Genomic DNA, 17,379 nt, shown 5'->3' with positions numbered 1-17,379 from the left:
AAAATGGCAAGGGGTAGGGGCCCCTTCCTGCCCATGAGAGTGCAAAGGCAGCATGCTACCATGCTGTGCAGAAATTTCCAGCGAAAAGTTGCACTTCATTTCCGCACATTGCTATTGCGAAGCCCTGGGACTGATAGGCCCCTTCCGCACATGTGGATTTTGCTGTGCCACACAGTAAAATCCAGCTGCAAAGTGCGCTGAAAGTGTATTGAAAGGACATTAGCCTGCATGTGCGGAAGGGGCCGGAGAATAAACGTTTTCCCCGAATTTTCCTGTTCCCTGTACTTACCATTCCTTCATTCGTGGGTTCTCTCTGTGTGTCTCTCTCGCTCTCCCACTCAAGCGTGCATTTAAGGCCAGGGGACACAGACGCTTTCTGCTGGTCGCTTTCTGCCTAGGCAGCTCTCGAAACAACTCACCTGGCCAACTGAGGTCCGTTTGTGGGTCCTCTTTCGCTTTTCCATCTCTCCCGCTGTATCCCTAGGTCTCCCTTCCTCTTTTTCTTTCTTTTCTGCCAAAGCACCCCTCCAGTCCTGCCCCCCCCCCCCGCAAAACTATATATTTAGGATCAATGGCTAATCAGGGGCACCCCATCCCAGTTCTCCAAGGAGCGCCAATGGCTGCGGTTCTTTCAAATCCCAAACTGGGGGGGGGGGGGAGAGAAGCTATAGATTGAAAGGACCCCCCTTTCCTAAGAGTCACAGACGCCACTTAGACCTTCCCAACTAATAATGGCCCGCAAGCCTGGATCCTCGGGGGGGGGGGGCAATGTTGGGGGGGGAGAAGCGTTCCTATGAAACCCCCACGCACCCCCTCGGCTTGGGAAGCAGCGAGGTCTCAGGGGCTCAAAGCCACACATAATCCCCCCAACCCAATAGCTTGGGGGGGGGGGGGCTCTGTACAGCTCATCTGCAAAAATAAAAGGCGGGAGTGAGATCCTAATTCTCTGCATCATAGGAATGGACGTAGTTGTGGGGGTTCCAAGAATAAACTGGCGCTCAGAGGATAATGGGGGTGGGGGAGGAAACTGCAGATGGAGGGGGTCCGATTTATTCCCAGGTGGGTCAAGGACGCCGCTCCATCTTAAATGCCATAATCCTTTGGGGATGGGCCCAAGAGAGGCAGAAGGAAATGACAACCCCCCCCCCCACGCGTCAGAGATGCACTTTTGAAGGGGGCAGAAGCTGGGGGCGGGGGGTGGTTGTAACGGTCTGGTTGGGAACACGCGCCTCTTCAGCACCCTGGAGAGCGCCCGGAGGCTGAATAGAAGCGAGTCTTTGGCAGGCATCTTCGGTGAAGGGGGGGTCAATTCTCGGGGGGGAGGGGTGGATTGGAGGGGGCAGTATTAGTGTTGCTATTTACTCCATTATATTCCTCGCCGAGACTCAAAGCGGAAGTTTTAATTCAAATGCAAGTTTTGGGCACTGATTTTATTTTGTTTGGAATACATTTATACCATGCTTATCTCCCCAAAGCGGTTTGCAATATTGTTCTTCCTTCCTCCGTTCAAAAACACTCTTCTGAGACTTGCTGTTTTCTGCGGGGGGTGGGGGTGGGGTGGGGTCAGGCAGGGCCCGATCCGAGAGAGGAGCACAGACCCTCACCCCCAAACTACTGGGTTTGGGGTGGGTGGGTTATGTGGCTCCGAGCCCCTGCCAGTCGCTGCTTCCCAAGCCGAGGGGCTGCGTGGGGGTTTAATAGGAACGCGCCGCACCTTCTCACCCTGCCAAACCGTCGCTCTCGTTTTGAAAGACGCTTTATCTTTCCCCTGATCTCTACCCTGGGGGGAAAGAACACCCCGGGAGTCTTACACAATCCCCGAGCTTTTCCACATGGTGTCACGGCTGCGATCCTGGGCGCGCTTCCTTGTAAGCAAGGCCCGTCCCATACAGCAGTAGATACTCCATTTCCAGCCAGCGTGCCTGGGGTTTGAACGGCACGGTTTACTTGAGAGTAAGCGTCATCGCAGCCCGCGTGGTTTATTTCTGAGTAAGCACACCTAAAAGCTGACTGCCTGCCTGCCCCGGGGCCAACACTAGGCTGGGGGTTTTTTTGTGACTCGCGTTCTTTCCATGACGGCTCTCCTCCAGTTGGTTTTACACGCGAGTCGACCAAGGGGAGGGAAGGGGGTTGTCCTTCGGTTTTTTGGGAACAGCATTCCCGAGCGAGGCCTTCCGAAGCGTGGCCGCAGAGGGCATTTCGAATCGACTCTCTGTGAGTCATGATATAAAATCCAGACCTGAGAAGGAATTGGGGGTCTCAGGTCCCCTTCCAGATCCAAAGAAATGGCAAGGAAGAAGAAGGTCACCCAGCTGGCGTGTGTTGGAGTGCACAGGCTAATCTAGTTCCCCAGATAAGCCTCCACAGCTCAAGTGGCAGAGCAGGGAATCAAACCCGGTTCTCTCAGATTAGAGTGCACCTGCTCCTTAACCACTACGCCACTGGGAAAGATGGCCTGCTGCTACCTTGCTAACTAGGAAGTCTCTGCAAGAAGAAGCAGGATATTAGACCTGAGAGTCTGGTATAAGGACAGTCAAGAGGTGCCACAAAAGGTTGGAGGGGTCACTAACTTTACATACCTCTTTAGTTGACCCTCCCCCCCCCCCCCTTCTTCTCAGTTTCTTTGCAGATTGGACACGGCTAAACCCAGCATCCCTGGCCAATCTGGCCTGGAAGAAAATCCCGTCCAGAAGGCTGGCTTCGTGCTGGCAGGGGGCGAGAGAGAGACCTCGCCATAAGAGAACCAGTGCCATACCCTCCTATGGGGAAAAGTTCAAAATGGGGCCTGAGGATGGGAGGGCCAAACCCGCAGTTCAGGTCTGCACTGGCTTCATGCTCACGTGTCTCCCCGCGCTGGGATCGAGCCCCTGATGGGCTGAGGGCGCGTGGCGCCTTGGGCTGGCCCAGATTCCGAGGGGGCGACCTCTTAACCCCCCTGGGGACCGGCTTTGGGGGAGGGGGAAATCCAAGGCGGGGGGGGGAGCAGCTGAGCCAGCCAAGCCGGAACAGATGGGCGGGGGCGTCCCTCCGCGACGCCGTGTCTGCAGCCCGCGCCGGGGGAGGTGGGGCTAGACGGGGCGGACCTGCGGATGTATAAAGCCAGCCCCGGCGGGCGGGGAGAGCCCAGTCGCCTCCTCTCGGGTTCCGGGCGCTGGTTGCCTTGCTTGCGCTCCATGTCGCCCCACAGCGCCCTCTTGGACCCTGCGCAGAGTTACCGGCCCAAAATGGGAGCAACCAAGAGTCCCGGGGAAGCGACGGCGCTGCGCAAGGTGAGAGCCCCCCACCCGCCTCCTCCCTCCCCGTTGCCCTCTCCTCTTCCTCCCAGGCCGCCTCTCCTTCCTCTTCCCTTCTCCTCCTAGTCCCCCCCACTGATCCCCGGCCGCTTTGTCCCCGCAGAGCCTCAAACCGCTGATGGAGAAGCGCCGTCGGGCGCGCATTAACGACAGCTTGAACCAGCTCAAGACCCTCATCCTGCCGCTCATCGGCAAAGACGTAAGTCCGAGGAAGGGGCTCCCCCCCCCCGCAGGGACCTGGAATAACCCCGCAGCTTGAAGGGGGCTTGGGGGCTGGTCTGGAGAAGGTCTGGCAGGAGGGGGCGGAGGAGCCAGCCCAGGGTCCTGCTCCGTCGGGCTTTTTTCTGAAAACTCCCCGGGCTTTCAGGTACACTGCTGCTTCCAGGGAGGTTTCTTTCCCTCCCTGTCGGGTCCCTCCGTGCATGGGCCGTTTACTGCAGCCATCGCCCTCGAAGCTCTTCGTTGGTGTTTTGTGCCCCAGCCAGATGCTCTGGCACTGGAGACCCTTCCCCAAGAGAGCCAGCCCCACAGCTCTCTGCCCCCCAACTCTTCCAGAGCCCCCGTTCGCTGCCTTCACATGTGCGCAGCTTCAGACGCCTTCAGCGTGATATAGTGGTTAAGAGCAGGTGCACTCTAATCTAGAGAACCGGGTTTGACTCCCCACTCTGCTACTTGAGCTGTGGAGACTTATCTGGTGAATCCAATTAGCTTGTGCACTCCAATCCATGCCAGCTGTGTGACCTTGGGCTGATCACAGTTCTTCAGAGCTCTCTCAGCCCCACCCACCTCACAGGGTGTTTGTTGTGTTTTGGGGGAAGGGAAAGTAGTTTGTAAGCCCCTTTGAGTCTCCTTACAGGAGAGAAAGAAGGATATAAATCCAGTTCTTCTTCTTCCCTGCTACTCCTGAGCTTTTCAATCCTCCTGCTAGTAATGCAGATGGCCCCTCCCAAGGCCCTCTCCCCACATCTGGCCAGGTGGGCTCCCTGCACTGCTCCACTCCTCCCCCATTTCCCCAGCCTGCTTTTTGACTTTCAGGTGGCTTCTCTCTTTTTCTCAGCGTCTGTCCTCTGGCTCCTGTGGAGCTTGAAATCCCCACAGGTCACATATTGGACACCTCTGATCTAATCTAATTCTGTCCACAACAACAATTGCTCAACCCTTGCTGCAAACCCCAAACTCCCAGCATGCCCTGAACCATCTTATTCCCACCCCCAATTTGCATGAAGAGCCCGTGTGATATAATAAAGAGCAGGTGGATTCTAATCCAGAGAACCGGGTTTGATTCCCCACTCCTCCACCTGAGTGGCAGAAGCTTATCTGGTGAACCATAAGTTTTTCCACACTCCTACCTTCCTGCTGGGTGACCTTGGGCTAGTCACAGTTCTTCGGAACTCAGCCCCACTTATCTCACAAGGTGTATGTTATGGAGAGAGGCAGGGAAAGGAGCTTGTAAGCCACCTTGAGTCTCCTTACAGGAGAGAAAGGTAGGGTATAAATCCAGATTCTTCCTCTTCTTCTTCTTCTTCATTGTGCACAGCACTTGGTGAATAGTTCTGAGAAAATCAAAAGCTTGCTCATTACCTGGAATGTTTGGGAAAGTTATGACCAAATGCATGCAAGTCTAATTTTTCGCTTGCTGAATTGTACCTGGATGTTACGTGTACGTATCTTTGCTTTGCAAAACTGACCAAGCGACCTCTTTCTCCTTTTCCAGAGTTCTCGCTATTCCAAGCTAGAGAAAGCGGATATATTAGAGATGACTGTGCAGTTCCTCAAAGAACTTCCAGACCCGTGTGCCTCTGTTTCTGGTGAGTGAAATGTCACTCAGACACTCCTGTACTTGGTTTGCTTTTGGGACAGCACTTGGTTAGTCGACCCTGGCCAGCCGAATGTGACAGACAGATTCTTTATGTGGTCTTTTGACCAGCGTGGAGCTGCATGTGTGAATGGACCTCAGTGAACAACACAATGTTTGCAGTGACTGGCAAATCCTGTCTGCACTCCCTCCTCTTTCCCAGGACTAGCTGGTTCACACATACAAAGAACCCACAATGGTCCTGTGACAGACACACACATGCAAAGAAGTTTCAGAAGGGAAGTTGGAGGGGCAGTTTAAAGTTGTTATGCTGTTGTTGTTCACTGTCCTGAGCCCTGTGCGGGAGGGTGGGATACAAATAAAAAAAATTAAAAATAAATAAATAAAAATAAAGTCCTCCAGGAATGGAGCTCTCCTTGGGGAAGCCATAGCTCAACAGGGGTGCACACATGAAGTTTCCATCCTTGCCAACCAGTCTAGGAAATGCCTCCTCTTGAGACCACGAAGAGCTGCTTCTAGTAAGAACAGAAGAGAGTCCCATTCCTTTTTTAAGAAGAAGAAGAAGAGTTTGGATTTATATCCCCCCTTTCTCTCCTGCAGGAGACTCAAAGGGGCTTACAATCTCCTTGCCCTTCCCCCCTCACAACAAACACCCTGTGAGGTAGGTGGGGCTGAGAGAGCTCCGAGAAGCTGTGACTAGCCCAAGGTCACCCAGCTGGCGTGTGTGGGAGTGTACAGGCTAATCTGAATTCCCCAGATAAGCCTCCACAGCTCAGGCGGCAGAGCTGGGAATCAAACCTGGTTCCTCCAGATTAGATACACGAGCTACGCCACTGCTGCTCACATCTGACTTGCAGAGACCCCCAGGGTGTTTTCAAGGCAAGAGAGGAACAGAGTTGATTGGCCGTTGCCTGTCTCCAGGTCACAACCCCAGTATTCATTGGAGGCCTCCGATCCAAATACTTGCCAGGAGGCCTCCTGAGATCTGACAAGATCAGGCTAGCCTGGGCCATCTAGGTCAGGGCAGTACTGTGCTAGATTGACAAAGTTGCAGTCAAAGGTAGCTATGTTCTAGAGCATGATCCCAGGGAAGGGCTGTGGCTCAGTGCTAGAGCACCAGCCTTACATGCAGAATATCCCAGGTTCAATCCCCATCATGTCCAGTTAATAAGTTTGGATAGTGTGAAAATACTTTACGTGAGAGCCATTGCTGATCTGAATAAACAATATTGATTGTAACAACCAAAGGTCTGATTCAGTGGAAGGCAACTTTATGTGTGCCTTTCACTCAGCAGAACTAGGGCCATTGGCAAAAACGCAGTTTGATGGCTTCTCTGATGTCATCCCTACTTGTTGGAAACCTCTTTGATTACTATGGTGATATTCCTGTCCTTGGAAGCTTTGCAGACATTTTATTTATTTATTTTTAAATTCCAAGACAATGGAGGAAAAGGAAGGAGAGATAAAACGGCAAGTGAGCCACATGGTTTGAGATTCTCCTGGATCCTGGAGAGATTCTCCTGGATCCTGAGGTTCTCCTGGAGAGCCAGCGTGGTGTAGTGGTTAAGAGCAGGTGCACTCTAATCTGGAGAACCGGGTTTGATTCCCTGCTCTGCCACTTGAGCTGTGGAGGTTTATCTGGTGAACTAGATTAATTTGTGCACTCCAGCACATGCCAGCTGGGTGACCTTGGGCTAGTCACAGTACTTCAGAGCTCTCTCAGCCCCACCCACCTCACAGGGTGTTTGTTGTGAGAAGGGAGGGGAAAGGAGATTGTCAGCCCCTTTGAGTCTCCTTACAGGAGAGAAAGAGGGGTATAAATCCAAACTCTTCTTCTTCTTCTCTTGCAAAATTTGTATTTTCACTAAAATGGATTTTGGCAAACTCCGTGTAACCTATACCTTGGCCCAAATTGGCAAGTGATTCACCAGTGGAAAATATGTGACGTGTGGGGATTTCTAGCTCCGCAGGAGCAGTTTTAGTCTAGGGTGTGTTGTACGGTAAGAGGCAGAAAGTCTAAAAAGCATTCCAAAATCTAGCTAACATTGGGATTGTGTTTGCATCACAAAATTGCACGGCAGAAAGACTGGCAGCAGAATGTTACTACAAGTGCTGTGGATCTGTTGCGACAAATGGCAGCCTCTGTATGGAGTTTCCCCCTCCTCATCTACAATGTATACCACCGTCCTAGCCCATGTTCCAGTGTTCTTAGGTTGTCATTTTCCTGCCTCTACTCCACAATATTTGCTGCTGCCCAGGGAAGGCTGAGACCCTCAGCCCAAGAGAGCTTCCTTGCCTCAACATTCTGTTGTTGACCCAGATCTTTCTTCCGCAGCCTCTGCCGAAGGTTACTGCGAAGGCTACCAAGCCTGCGTGTCCCGCCTCACCAGTCTCTTGCCCAAGTTCAGTCTGCTGAACCCAGATGCCTGCAACAGCCTGCTGAGGCATCTCCAACAGGCCGGCGAGGAACACCGCTGGATTCGGGACTGCAGCAGCCCAACGAACTTGCCCCAAGCACAACCCTCGGCTGCACCTCTCTGCCCAGCCAGAAGGGCCCAAGAAACCTTTTCTGCACACTTGCCTGCTGTGGTCCAGCCTGCCCTTTGGAGGCCCTGGTAGGCCCGTGGTGCCTCATAGCTAATTCTAAGGCCCAGCTTGTTCCTCCTTCCGATGGGCCACACCATGCTGCTAGTTCTTTGGGAAACATGTTCGTGGGAATACGAGTCCCCAACACAGAAGAAGGTGCCTGAATGAGTCATTGCTCTTGCTTTCCTTGCTTCTGTGGAAGATAGGACATCCTGCCTCCTCTTGGTTGCGTGTGACAGATTGTTTTGAGTCATTCCTGAGGCAGAGACATGCAGTATTAGGAAAGGAGGCAGACAGATGTCTCCCTGCGTGAACGCTGTTCTGCGGCTGCCTCCTTCTAACCAGGAGGCATGCCCAGGTCAGTGATTCATGGGAAAATACAGGGAGTAGGCTCCTCCGAGGGAGGGAAATCCTTGCTGTCGTAATACACTACGGGAAGTCATTGAGATGTAAGAGACCTCGAGTTTTAGTTAAGAAGGAAAAAAGGGTGCTTTCTATTTGGCAGCCTCCAGAACCAGGGAGACTTTCTGGTCCCTGGTTGTGGTGGGTTTTCCGGGCTGTGTGGCTGTGGTTTGGTAGATCTTGTTCCTAATGTTTTGCCTGCATCTGTGGCCAGCATCTTCAGAGGTGTATCACAGAGAGAAGTGAAGACACCGGCGACAGATACAGGCAAAATGTTAGGAACAAGATCAACCAGACCACGGCCGCACAACCTGGAAAACCCACAACAACCAGTTGAATCCAGCCATGAAAGCCTTCGACAATACATTTCTGGCCCGTTTGTTTAGCCAGAGCCCCACTCCATAGCTTTTCCCTGTGTGTTTTTGGCTACAGGGGTCTAGGAATTGGTGGCCAGTAAACCCCAAGGGTTGTGAAGTGTCTTTTTTTCTCTGGTCTGTGACTTGCACAAATCCAGCACAAATTGAGCCGAAGGCTGGAAAGCACTTTAATCCTGTACATATATATACTGGAAGATTTACTGCATAATAAAAATGTTACGATTTGTTAAAACATTGTCATTTCTATCAACGTTTTGAAACTTGTGTATTGTGGGGATAACTTAAGGTCTTCCTTTTTTTAAAAAAAAATGGCAATTTTAGTTCTGAGTACTGTTTATTTACGTAGTTATTTTACATGCCCTCCTTCTGTCATATTTTCATCCTAACCTTCCTCTGAAGAGCTCAGAGTGGCAAACTCCATTCTCCCTTCCTCCTTTTATCCTCACAACATCCCCTAGAGGTAGGCCAAAAGAGAGGGATTGGTTCAAGGTCATCCAGGGAGTTTTCATGGCAGAATGGGGAGCTTTCAAATCCTAGTCTGTTACTCTAACCGATACACCACACTGCCCCCAGTACTTAGAGACACCCACATTTATGGTCTGTAAAAAAACTGCTTGTTCTTCCATAGGAAACTGTCCATAACCTGTTCCGACGGGGCTTGGGGGGGGGGGCAGTGGCATGGTATAGCCCAGTCTGGTCAAATCTCGGAAGCTAAACATGATCAATACTTGGAAGAGAGACCGCCAAGGAAGGCTCTGTAGAGGAAGGCGCTGGCAAACCACCTCTCCTTCTCACCTTCCTAGAAAGTCCATTGCTGGGGTTACCATTAGTCAGTTGCAACTGGACAGCATTTTATGCACACACAGGGTTTAGAAACAACATGTCACCTTTCACGGTTTGCAGTGCAGACAAATGTTGTTTGGGGCATAAAGAGGAATTTCCCCAATAGCTTCACCTAAAGTCCAGCAAAGAGATATTGTCATGGTAAGTAACTGTCATTATGGGAAAGGTCATTCTTTCCTCCTAGGTCACCAATGAACTCTATCCAGGATCCAGATAATTCAAGGCTCAGCCTTGGGCCTGGAGCAGTCTGAATAGAGAATGCCTCTGAGCATAGGCAGAGTGCTTTTCTTCATTGCTTAGCAGCCATGACTATATTTTAAGACTACAGGGATGGTCTTCCAGACCTGAGGAGGTGCATTTCAGGGAAATGGGAACCAAAAATATTTGCCTTCTTAACAGTTAACCCCACTGTCTATGTTTTAACAAACTGCCAAATGAATCCGGCTCCCACTTGGAAGAAGAGAGTCAGTGGGAAACTTGCTGCTACTCTGCAAAGAGAAGGGAAAGAGGAAAGGAAAATCGGACTCAAGGAACAATATCTGGCATTGAAAGAAAGAACATCACAATTATACTGGTGTCAAACTGAAGATGCCTCAAGCACCTTCTGATACGAAGCAGGAGCATGAGAGCCTCTGACTCTTTTTTATGCCCAGTGTCTAGTACTTACAGATAGACTGCCTTTGAACAGGCAAGTTCCATTTGTTATCAGCTGGGCAATTATCCACACGCTCGTCAATCCGTTGCCCTGGCCAGCATCCGTCACTGAAATCTTCTGGTAGGGACCGGGGATGGATGACGTAGTCACATCTGTTATTTTATTTTATTTTATTTATTTATTTCATTTTTAAACCGCCCTCCCCCGAAGGGCTCAGGGCGGTGTACATCAACATAATAATACAAATATAAAACAATCTATAACAACTTTAAATTAATAGAATTTAAACAGTTTAAAATTTACAATTTACAGATGGCGACTTATCCCAACCCCATTCCCGCCCACGGGAGACCAAGATGGTATGGGGGTCAGATGGTCATCCCGGCTGGTCCGTTTACACACAGGCCCTCTTGCGGAAACTCTGAAAGGTCACGCAGGGGTCCCTGGTCTCCCCTTAGGGAGCCTGTTCCACCAGGTAGGGGCCAGGGCAGTAAAAGCCCTGGCCCTTGTTGTGGCCAGCCGGATCTTTTTTGGGCCAGGGATTTCCAGCAACCGCTCCTCACGTGGGGCCGGAGGGCCCTGGTAGGGCAGGCGATGCCCGAGGGGAGATGCGATCCCTCAGATATGTAGGCCCAATGCCGCTAATGGCCTTAAAGGTTTCACTTAGGGTTTCACTTAGTCATTCTGATGACAATACTGCAAGGTAGGCCACTCCTCTAGCTGCAGTAATTTACAGTAACCTCAAGAAGCAGGGCAGCAGTGGAAGAGGCAGAGGAAGGCAGAGCAAGACCTCTTCCTGCTGAGGCACTCCCTTTCCTTATAGGGATGACACGTGCCTCTTTGGCCTGACTCTTTCCATCAGCAATAGATGCCTTTTGGATGGGAGACCTGGAAACAGCACGGAAACCACACAGCACCCAAATAGATGCCTTTCTCAGCATAAGGGTCTTCCTCAGGATTTAAGTGTCACCCCTGCCCTCACCCCGATGGAGAAAGACTGGAAGGGCAGAGAAGTTTGCAATTCACATCTGGGGCCTTTGTGTTTGGAAGCTGGAACCCAACCCAGACTTTGTGCATGTTGACCCTGTTGGAAGTAGCCATGTCTAGCACGCAAAGGAACTGAGAGAAAGACCCAGCAGGGAGCAGACAAGTAGTCAGCTGCACAGTGAATGATAGACTGATACTCTCAAGTCTATTATCCTGCTTCTTCTTGGAAGTCAGAGTACCCAGACTCTTCCTAGCTAGCAAGATAACAGCACGCTCTCTTTCCCTTCATTCCTATCCTGACTGTAGTTTGCTAACAAACATAAATCTTTCATCCTTTTATTCAGCTGCTTCTCGGAGCAGTAAAATGCCAACAAGCTCCAACGTGCCCCGGCAAGAGTACTTTCTACCTCTTCAGTTGCTCAGTCCCAGAGCTTTGCCTGGTCTTGTCTTCAGACTTGTAGCCTCGTGTGAATATGAGACGGATCGCTGTTCACGTACCTATATGGCAGTGATGGCGAACCTCTTTGAGACTGAGTGCCCAAATTGCAACCCCAAACCCGCTTATTTATCGCAAAGTGCCAACATGACAATTTAACCTGAATACTGAGGTTTTAGTTTAGAAAAAACAGTTGGCTCCAAGGCATGCATTACTCTGGAATAAACTTGGTGGTAGTCAGTGGCTTTGCTTTGAAGCAACTGTGCAACTCTTCCAACGGGTGAATCATGACCCTAGGAGTTTACTCAGAAGCAAGCCCCACTGCCAGCAACCGAGCCTGCTCTTTAGTTCTTCACATGAAAATCAGTGGAGTTTAACAGCGCTTAACAGGGTTACCTACACTGATTCCCCAAAACTAGGTTTCAGGTTTAATGTTAATAATCGAGACCAGCAGCCCAGGCCAGCCTAGATGGGGGGGGGGGCACTCTGTTTGAGCGTGCCCACAGAGAGGGCTCTGAGTGCCATCTCTGGCACCCGTGCCATAGGTTCGCCACCACTGCTATATGGGAAGGGAGTGTGGGGGCTGGGAAGGGCAGGTCGGCCTGGCATTTCAATTTTGATCATGGTTAAAAGGTCAGGTTAGGATCTGGGAGACCCAGGTTCCAATCCCTGGGTGAGCTGGGGCCAATCACACTGTCTCTATCAGCCTGACCTACCTCACCAGGTTGTTGTGAAGGTAAAAGGGCAGCAAGGAGACTTACAGACACTGCCCTAAGTTCCTTGGAGAAAGGTGGAATATAAACGTACCAAAAAGATAGCCTGATCCTATTTCAAGTTAGATGGAGTTCTCTGCAAGTTGTGAAACAACTAGGTCAAGAAGTTCCTATGAGTCCTCATGAGTTCAGTTGGGGATAGCAACTTACAGAGGCTCATAAGCATATGTGTTCCTCTTGTGTGTATAAAGTGACTTATGGGGACCTCATAGGATTTTCAAGGAATGAACCCCCAAGGAATGGATGCCAGGGCTGCTATACAGAGGAAGGCAACAGAGGATGCAATGGCAAACCACCTCTAGGTTTGCCATTGCCTTCCTCTGTATAGCTACCCTGGCATTCATTCCTTGGAGGGTCTCCCATCCAAGTACTTACCAGGGGCAACCCCGCTTAGCTTTTGAGATCTGATAAGATCGGGCCAGCCTGGGCCATCCATTCCTCTCATATCTTCCAAAAGCAAGACTGAAAAGTGCTTCAATTGTAACCCAGGAAAAACAAACAAACACAGCCCCTCCATTTTTGAAACATTTATAAATAATATGAGAAGCACATTTTCCATTCATCTTCAAATTCCTGATTAGGTTTTTTTTACTGACCAAGCTTGTTCATTTTGCTATTGGTCACACACCCTCTCATTTTATTTCCCCAGTTTTCTAAGCTGGGGCGTTAGTCCCTCTTCCAACATTCTCCTGACGGATTTTCCTAGCCTCACATATACATACCTGCCCAGCAAGGATTCTGTTCTATACACCTGATGAAGCGAGCTGCAGCCCACAAAAGTTTTACGCCTGGATCCAATCTTGCTGCAGGTGATTTCAGGTGAATTACAAATATATGGCAGGCGTTAGCCCCAGACCTTTCTGTCGGGTTGCACAAGCCCTGGCAAGGAACAGAATATTCCCATCCCCTTTCTGGAGGGAAGCCCAAGTCGAGATGCCATAAAAGTCCGTTCACCCACTGGCACTGTGAAAGTGTGGGATCAGCAGGGAGATGCAGCTGCCTTAACGTCTGACACTTCTCTGTCCTCTGGGGAGCTACTGCCGCCGCCGCCGCCACACACTCCCTCACAGCAAAAGTGTCTTTATTACTTAAAGCAAAAACAGTAAGAAATGCCAGGATCAGTTTCATGCCTACAGGATGAACCATACAGGACTTAGCCGCTGCCTTTGGCTGGTAAACTAGGGCTCCGCTTCATAGAAAACAGGAGACAGGCCCCATTGTATATGTTTGGTGATCCAAGCTAGGCAGATCTCATCAGATCTCAGAAGCTAAGCAGGGTGGTGGAGTCTCCTTCTTTGGAGGTTTTTAAACGGAGGCTGGATGAACATATGTCAGAAGTGCTTTGATTGTGTGTTCCTGCATGGCAGGGGGTTGGACTTGATGGCCCTTGTGGTCTCTTCCAACTCTATGATTCTAGGGTCAGCATTGGCTAGTGCTTGGATGGGAGACCATCAAGGAATGGCAGGGTCGCTATGAAGAGGAAGGCAAATGCAAACCGCCTCTGCTAGCCTCTCGAATGGGTTTGAGTCACCCCACCTATGGCTGTCTGCAATATACTCCAAGTGGGACAGGGCAGAAATGATTGGTCTGGCTCCAGCCTCTTTGGAGTAGCCACCAGTAGGTCTGTGTCTTCAGCCAAGCCTGAGAAATGCTTGCTACAAAGGCACTCAACAGTGCATATTTACAGCTGCGTCACTGAAGTCAACAGGCTTAGAAGGGTGTCAATCAGTTTACAATTGCAGGATAACATTTCGGACCCCGCATCACCTTGTGTGTTTACCACTCATCTAAGTGGCCCAAAGTCCTTGGGGCAGGGCTACCAAGCTCCAGACTGTGCAATATTGTTCTAGGCATGGAGGACGATATTTATACCCTGTCTTTCTCCCCTGTCAGCTCCCCAAAGAGCCAGCATGGTGTAGTAATAAAAAGCAGGTGGATTCTAATCTGGAGAACCGGGTTTGATTCCCTGCTCTGCCACTTGAGCTGTGGAGGCTTATCTGGTGAACTAGATTAAACTGTGCACTCCAACACATGCCATCTGGGTGACCTTGGGCTAGTCACAGTTCTTCGGAGCTCTCTCAGCTCCACCTACCTCACAGGGTGTTTATTGTGGGAGGGGGAAAGGGAAAAGGAGATTGTCAGCCCCGTTGAGTCTCCTTACAGGAGAGAAAGGTGGGATATGAATCCAAACGCTTCTTCTTCTCTTTTTCGGGGGTGGGGGGATCCTTTATTTTCTAGACTCCAAATTATTAGTCAGACACCAGAGTCCACCCCATAGGCCAGCAGTGCTGAAGGGTTCAGCAGCAATGTGAGATGCGAAACAGAGGCCCAGAGACACTGGAATGCTACAGAGATCCTCCTTCTCAGCCCTGCCTCCTAAACAGGTGCACAGTGCAGTGAACTTTGCAAGCGATTGCTTAATTGCAGGTGGTTTGCCTTGTCTCACTTCCAGCCTTTCCTGGCAACCCAAGGCTATATTGCAAAGCGATTTCTTAAGCAGAACAAGAGGGGGCGGGGAGAGAGGAAGAGGCCCTCAGGGGGGAAAGTCAGACCTGCCTTCTTTCCCAGCCGCCTCCTATGCTTCTGGAGGTTAGATAATGATATCTATATTAGTAGCTTATGTTTGAAAGAAACGTTCTGCCATAATCCTGCCTTGGTCCCCGGCCTCGGAACTCTGAGATTTCTCCCTCTTCATGATCCTTGTGCCAAAGCAAGTGGAAGAGAACCTTCATTCATTCATTCATTCATCCATTCATCCATCCATCCATCCATCCATCCATCCATCCATCCATCCATCCATCCATCCATCCATCCATCCATCCATCCATCCATCCATCCATCCATCCATCCATTCCTTCATTCCTTCATTCATTCATTCATTCATTCATTCATTCATTCATTCATTCATTCATTCATTCATTCATTCATTCATATTATTATTATTATTATTAACAACAACAACAACAACAACAACAATAATGAACATTTTAATGTCGCCTTTCTACCAAAAAGAACCCTTAAGGCAGCTAACATGAAAACATCTGAACATGAAAACATCTTTCACATCACTTCACCCCGTATGTTCGGCAGGCCATGCCGGCGTTTGAACCTGGGACCCAGATGCTCTGCCATCAAGCCGACACTCTCCTCCTTTGCATGGCGTAGTGGTTAACAGCAGGTGGATTCTAATATGGAGAACCGGGTTAGATTCCCCACTCCTCCACCTGAGTGGCAAAGGCTTATCTGGTGAACCAGGTGTGTTCCCGCACTCCTATATTCCTGCTTGGGGACCTTGGGCTAGTCACCGTTCTTTCAGAACTCTCTCAACCCCATCTACCCACCAGGTGTCTGTTATGGGGAGAGGAAGGGAAAGGAGCTTGTAAGCCCCCTTGAGACTCCTTACAGGAGAGGAAGGTGGGATATAAATACAGACTCTTCTTCTTCTTCATAGTGAGAGGATGGAAGGATTCCCTGTGTACAGTTTTCTGGAAAGACAGCAAACAGGTTGCAATCAGGAAATTGGTGGTGGATAGGGTTACCAGCCTCCAGGTGGGGCCTGGAGGTTTTTTTTCTTTTCAGAATTGCAAATGATCTTCAGGCAACATCGTTCAGTTCCCCAGGAAGTTTTGGATGGCAAACTCTGTGGCATCGCATTCCCACTGAGCTGTCTCCCAAGGCACCACCCCCGAATTTCCGGGAATTTCCCAACCCAGAGTAGGCCACAACAATTCTGGTTGGTCTGGATTTTGGTCAAGTGGCTAGACATCAGCACCGCCTCTAGGACCAGGCCTGTCCAGACTCTCTCCATTCCCTTAGAATCCTCCTCTTGAGCTCTGCAATCTCTCTTACATATTGGTCAGAGCTCCGACACTCCGGAGCGACGCCTGGGCATGTTTCGTGGAGACAAGCAGCTCAGCCACCCACCTGGTTTGTGGTGGGTGAGTAAGCAGTTTCAGTTGGCAGTTCCTGAGAACCGGGTGAGGCCTCCAAGCCCTGAGGGATCAATCTTCCAGTGTGACTTCTGGACAAAGCAGTGTGGGAAAAGGCACATGCCGCCTTGCCTCTACTAGACCCGGCGTGAGCTGGATACATGCCCGTCTGTCTCACTGCCGTAGGCAACCGCTGCACCGTATCTCCGGAATGGAGCCTCCTCGTGCTGATCTGGCACCTCCAGCCTCCAGCTCCCACAAGGAAGGGGCCGGCTGCGTCACACAGAAATGTTACCGCGCTGCCCTTGGTAACTTTTACTAACTCCCAAGTGCCCAGCTCTCGGCAGCGCCCAGGAACCCAAGCAAGACCCGACACGGCAAGTATAATAAACAAAGAAGGTTTATTGAGATGCTGACCTAAGTGTCAGCACCTCCGTTCCACACAGCCACTGCACTGCCTAGCAGCCTTACAACATCTTAAATACACTTTCTCCCGTCGGGAGCCCGGGAGCACCCAAGACAGCCCACCACCATTCATTAACAAAATTCAAAACAACCAATCATGCATTTGCAACATGCAGGAACCAATCAGAGTTCGATAGGCATCTCCTTCTTGGGTTTCGTGCCAGAGTAGGGCGAGGCGATGACATATGCCCTGGCGGGAGAATCACAAAGGGTCCTTCAGGTGTTCAGGGTCAGGAAATGGAGCTTGATGACGATGGCCCCTTATCTGCCTGCTGACGGGATTTGGCAGGGCGAGGCGCTTTCCCCAAGATCCTCTTTTGTGTGCGTCCATCAGGGATCTTTGCACGTGAAAGGGCGGGCTCAGGTGGGGCCGAGGTGGACTCCTGCCTTGAGCCAAGGAGGTTCCGCGCAGTCACCGATACAGAGAAAATTATAAATCCTATTTCCTATCTAATACAGTTGGCTTCTACCTAACTAACACAAAAATAAAACATAGTTTAATGCTTAGTCAAACAAAAATCCAGAAGTGGAACGGATTTACTTCTGGCTCCGCTATCAGAAACACCCTGAGCACCTACAAACAGCTCTGGCCTGTCAAGCGGCCATCTTTGGGCCAGGCAAGATGTGGGCAATTCGTTTCATCAATTCATCAAGCGGGAAATGGAGTAGGAACCCAGATGGGATACTGTAGCAGCAGTAACGGCAGCGATAATAATTTAACTCGTTTTTAAAGGCGCCCCCTTTCATGAAAAAGACTCATGTGGTGCCTTGCACAGCATAAGCAAGATAAGTCTTTGCCCCCAAGGAGCTTACAATT

General features: G+C 50.4%; 1 protein-coding gene across 1 annotated transcript; it reads left to right on the top strand.

The window, feature by feature from the left end:
- The first annotated feature begins 3,139 nt into the window (after positions 1–3,139).
- Positions 3,140–8,346, top strand: HES2 (hes family bHLH transcription factor 2). Its single transcript, XM_048519229.1, has 4 exons — positions 3,140–3,269; positions 3,397–3,492; positions 5,008–5,101; positions 7,445–8,346. Exons 1-4 carry the CDS (start codon positions 3,174–3,176, stop codon positions 7,726–7,728), a joined length of 570 nt encoding a protein of 189 aa, XP_048375186.1. The 5' UTR covers positions 3,140–3,173; the 3' UTR covers positions 7,729–8,346.
- Positions 8,347–17,379: the final 9,033 nt, after the last annotated feature.

This window comes from Sphaerodactylus townsendi, linkage group LG16 (assembly GCF_021028975.2).
Source record: "Sphaerodactylus townsendi isolate TG3544 linkage group LG16, MPM_Stown_v2.3, whole genome shotgun sequence".
NCBI lineage: Eukaryota > Metazoa > Chordata > Lepidosauria > Squamata > Sphaerodactylidae > Sphaerodactylus > Sphaerodactylus townsendi.
The sequence above is the reverse complement of the archived record's forward strand: the minus strand, read 5'-3'. Positions and strand labels throughout refer to the sequence as shown.

Coding starts and splice junctions, on each gene's coding strand:
- HES2 (XM_048519229.1), top strand. CDS start 3,174: ATGTCGCCCCACAGCGCCCTCTTGGACCCTGCGCAGAGTTACCGGCCC. Junction 3,270..3,396: donor AAGCGACGGCGCTGCGCAAG/GTGAGAGCCCCC, acceptor TTGTCCCCGCAG/AGCCTCAAACCGCTGATGGA. Junction 3,493..5,007: donor TGCCGCTCATCGGCAAAGAC/GTAAGTCCGAGG, acceptor CTCCTTTTCCAG/AGTTCTCGCTATTCCAAGCT.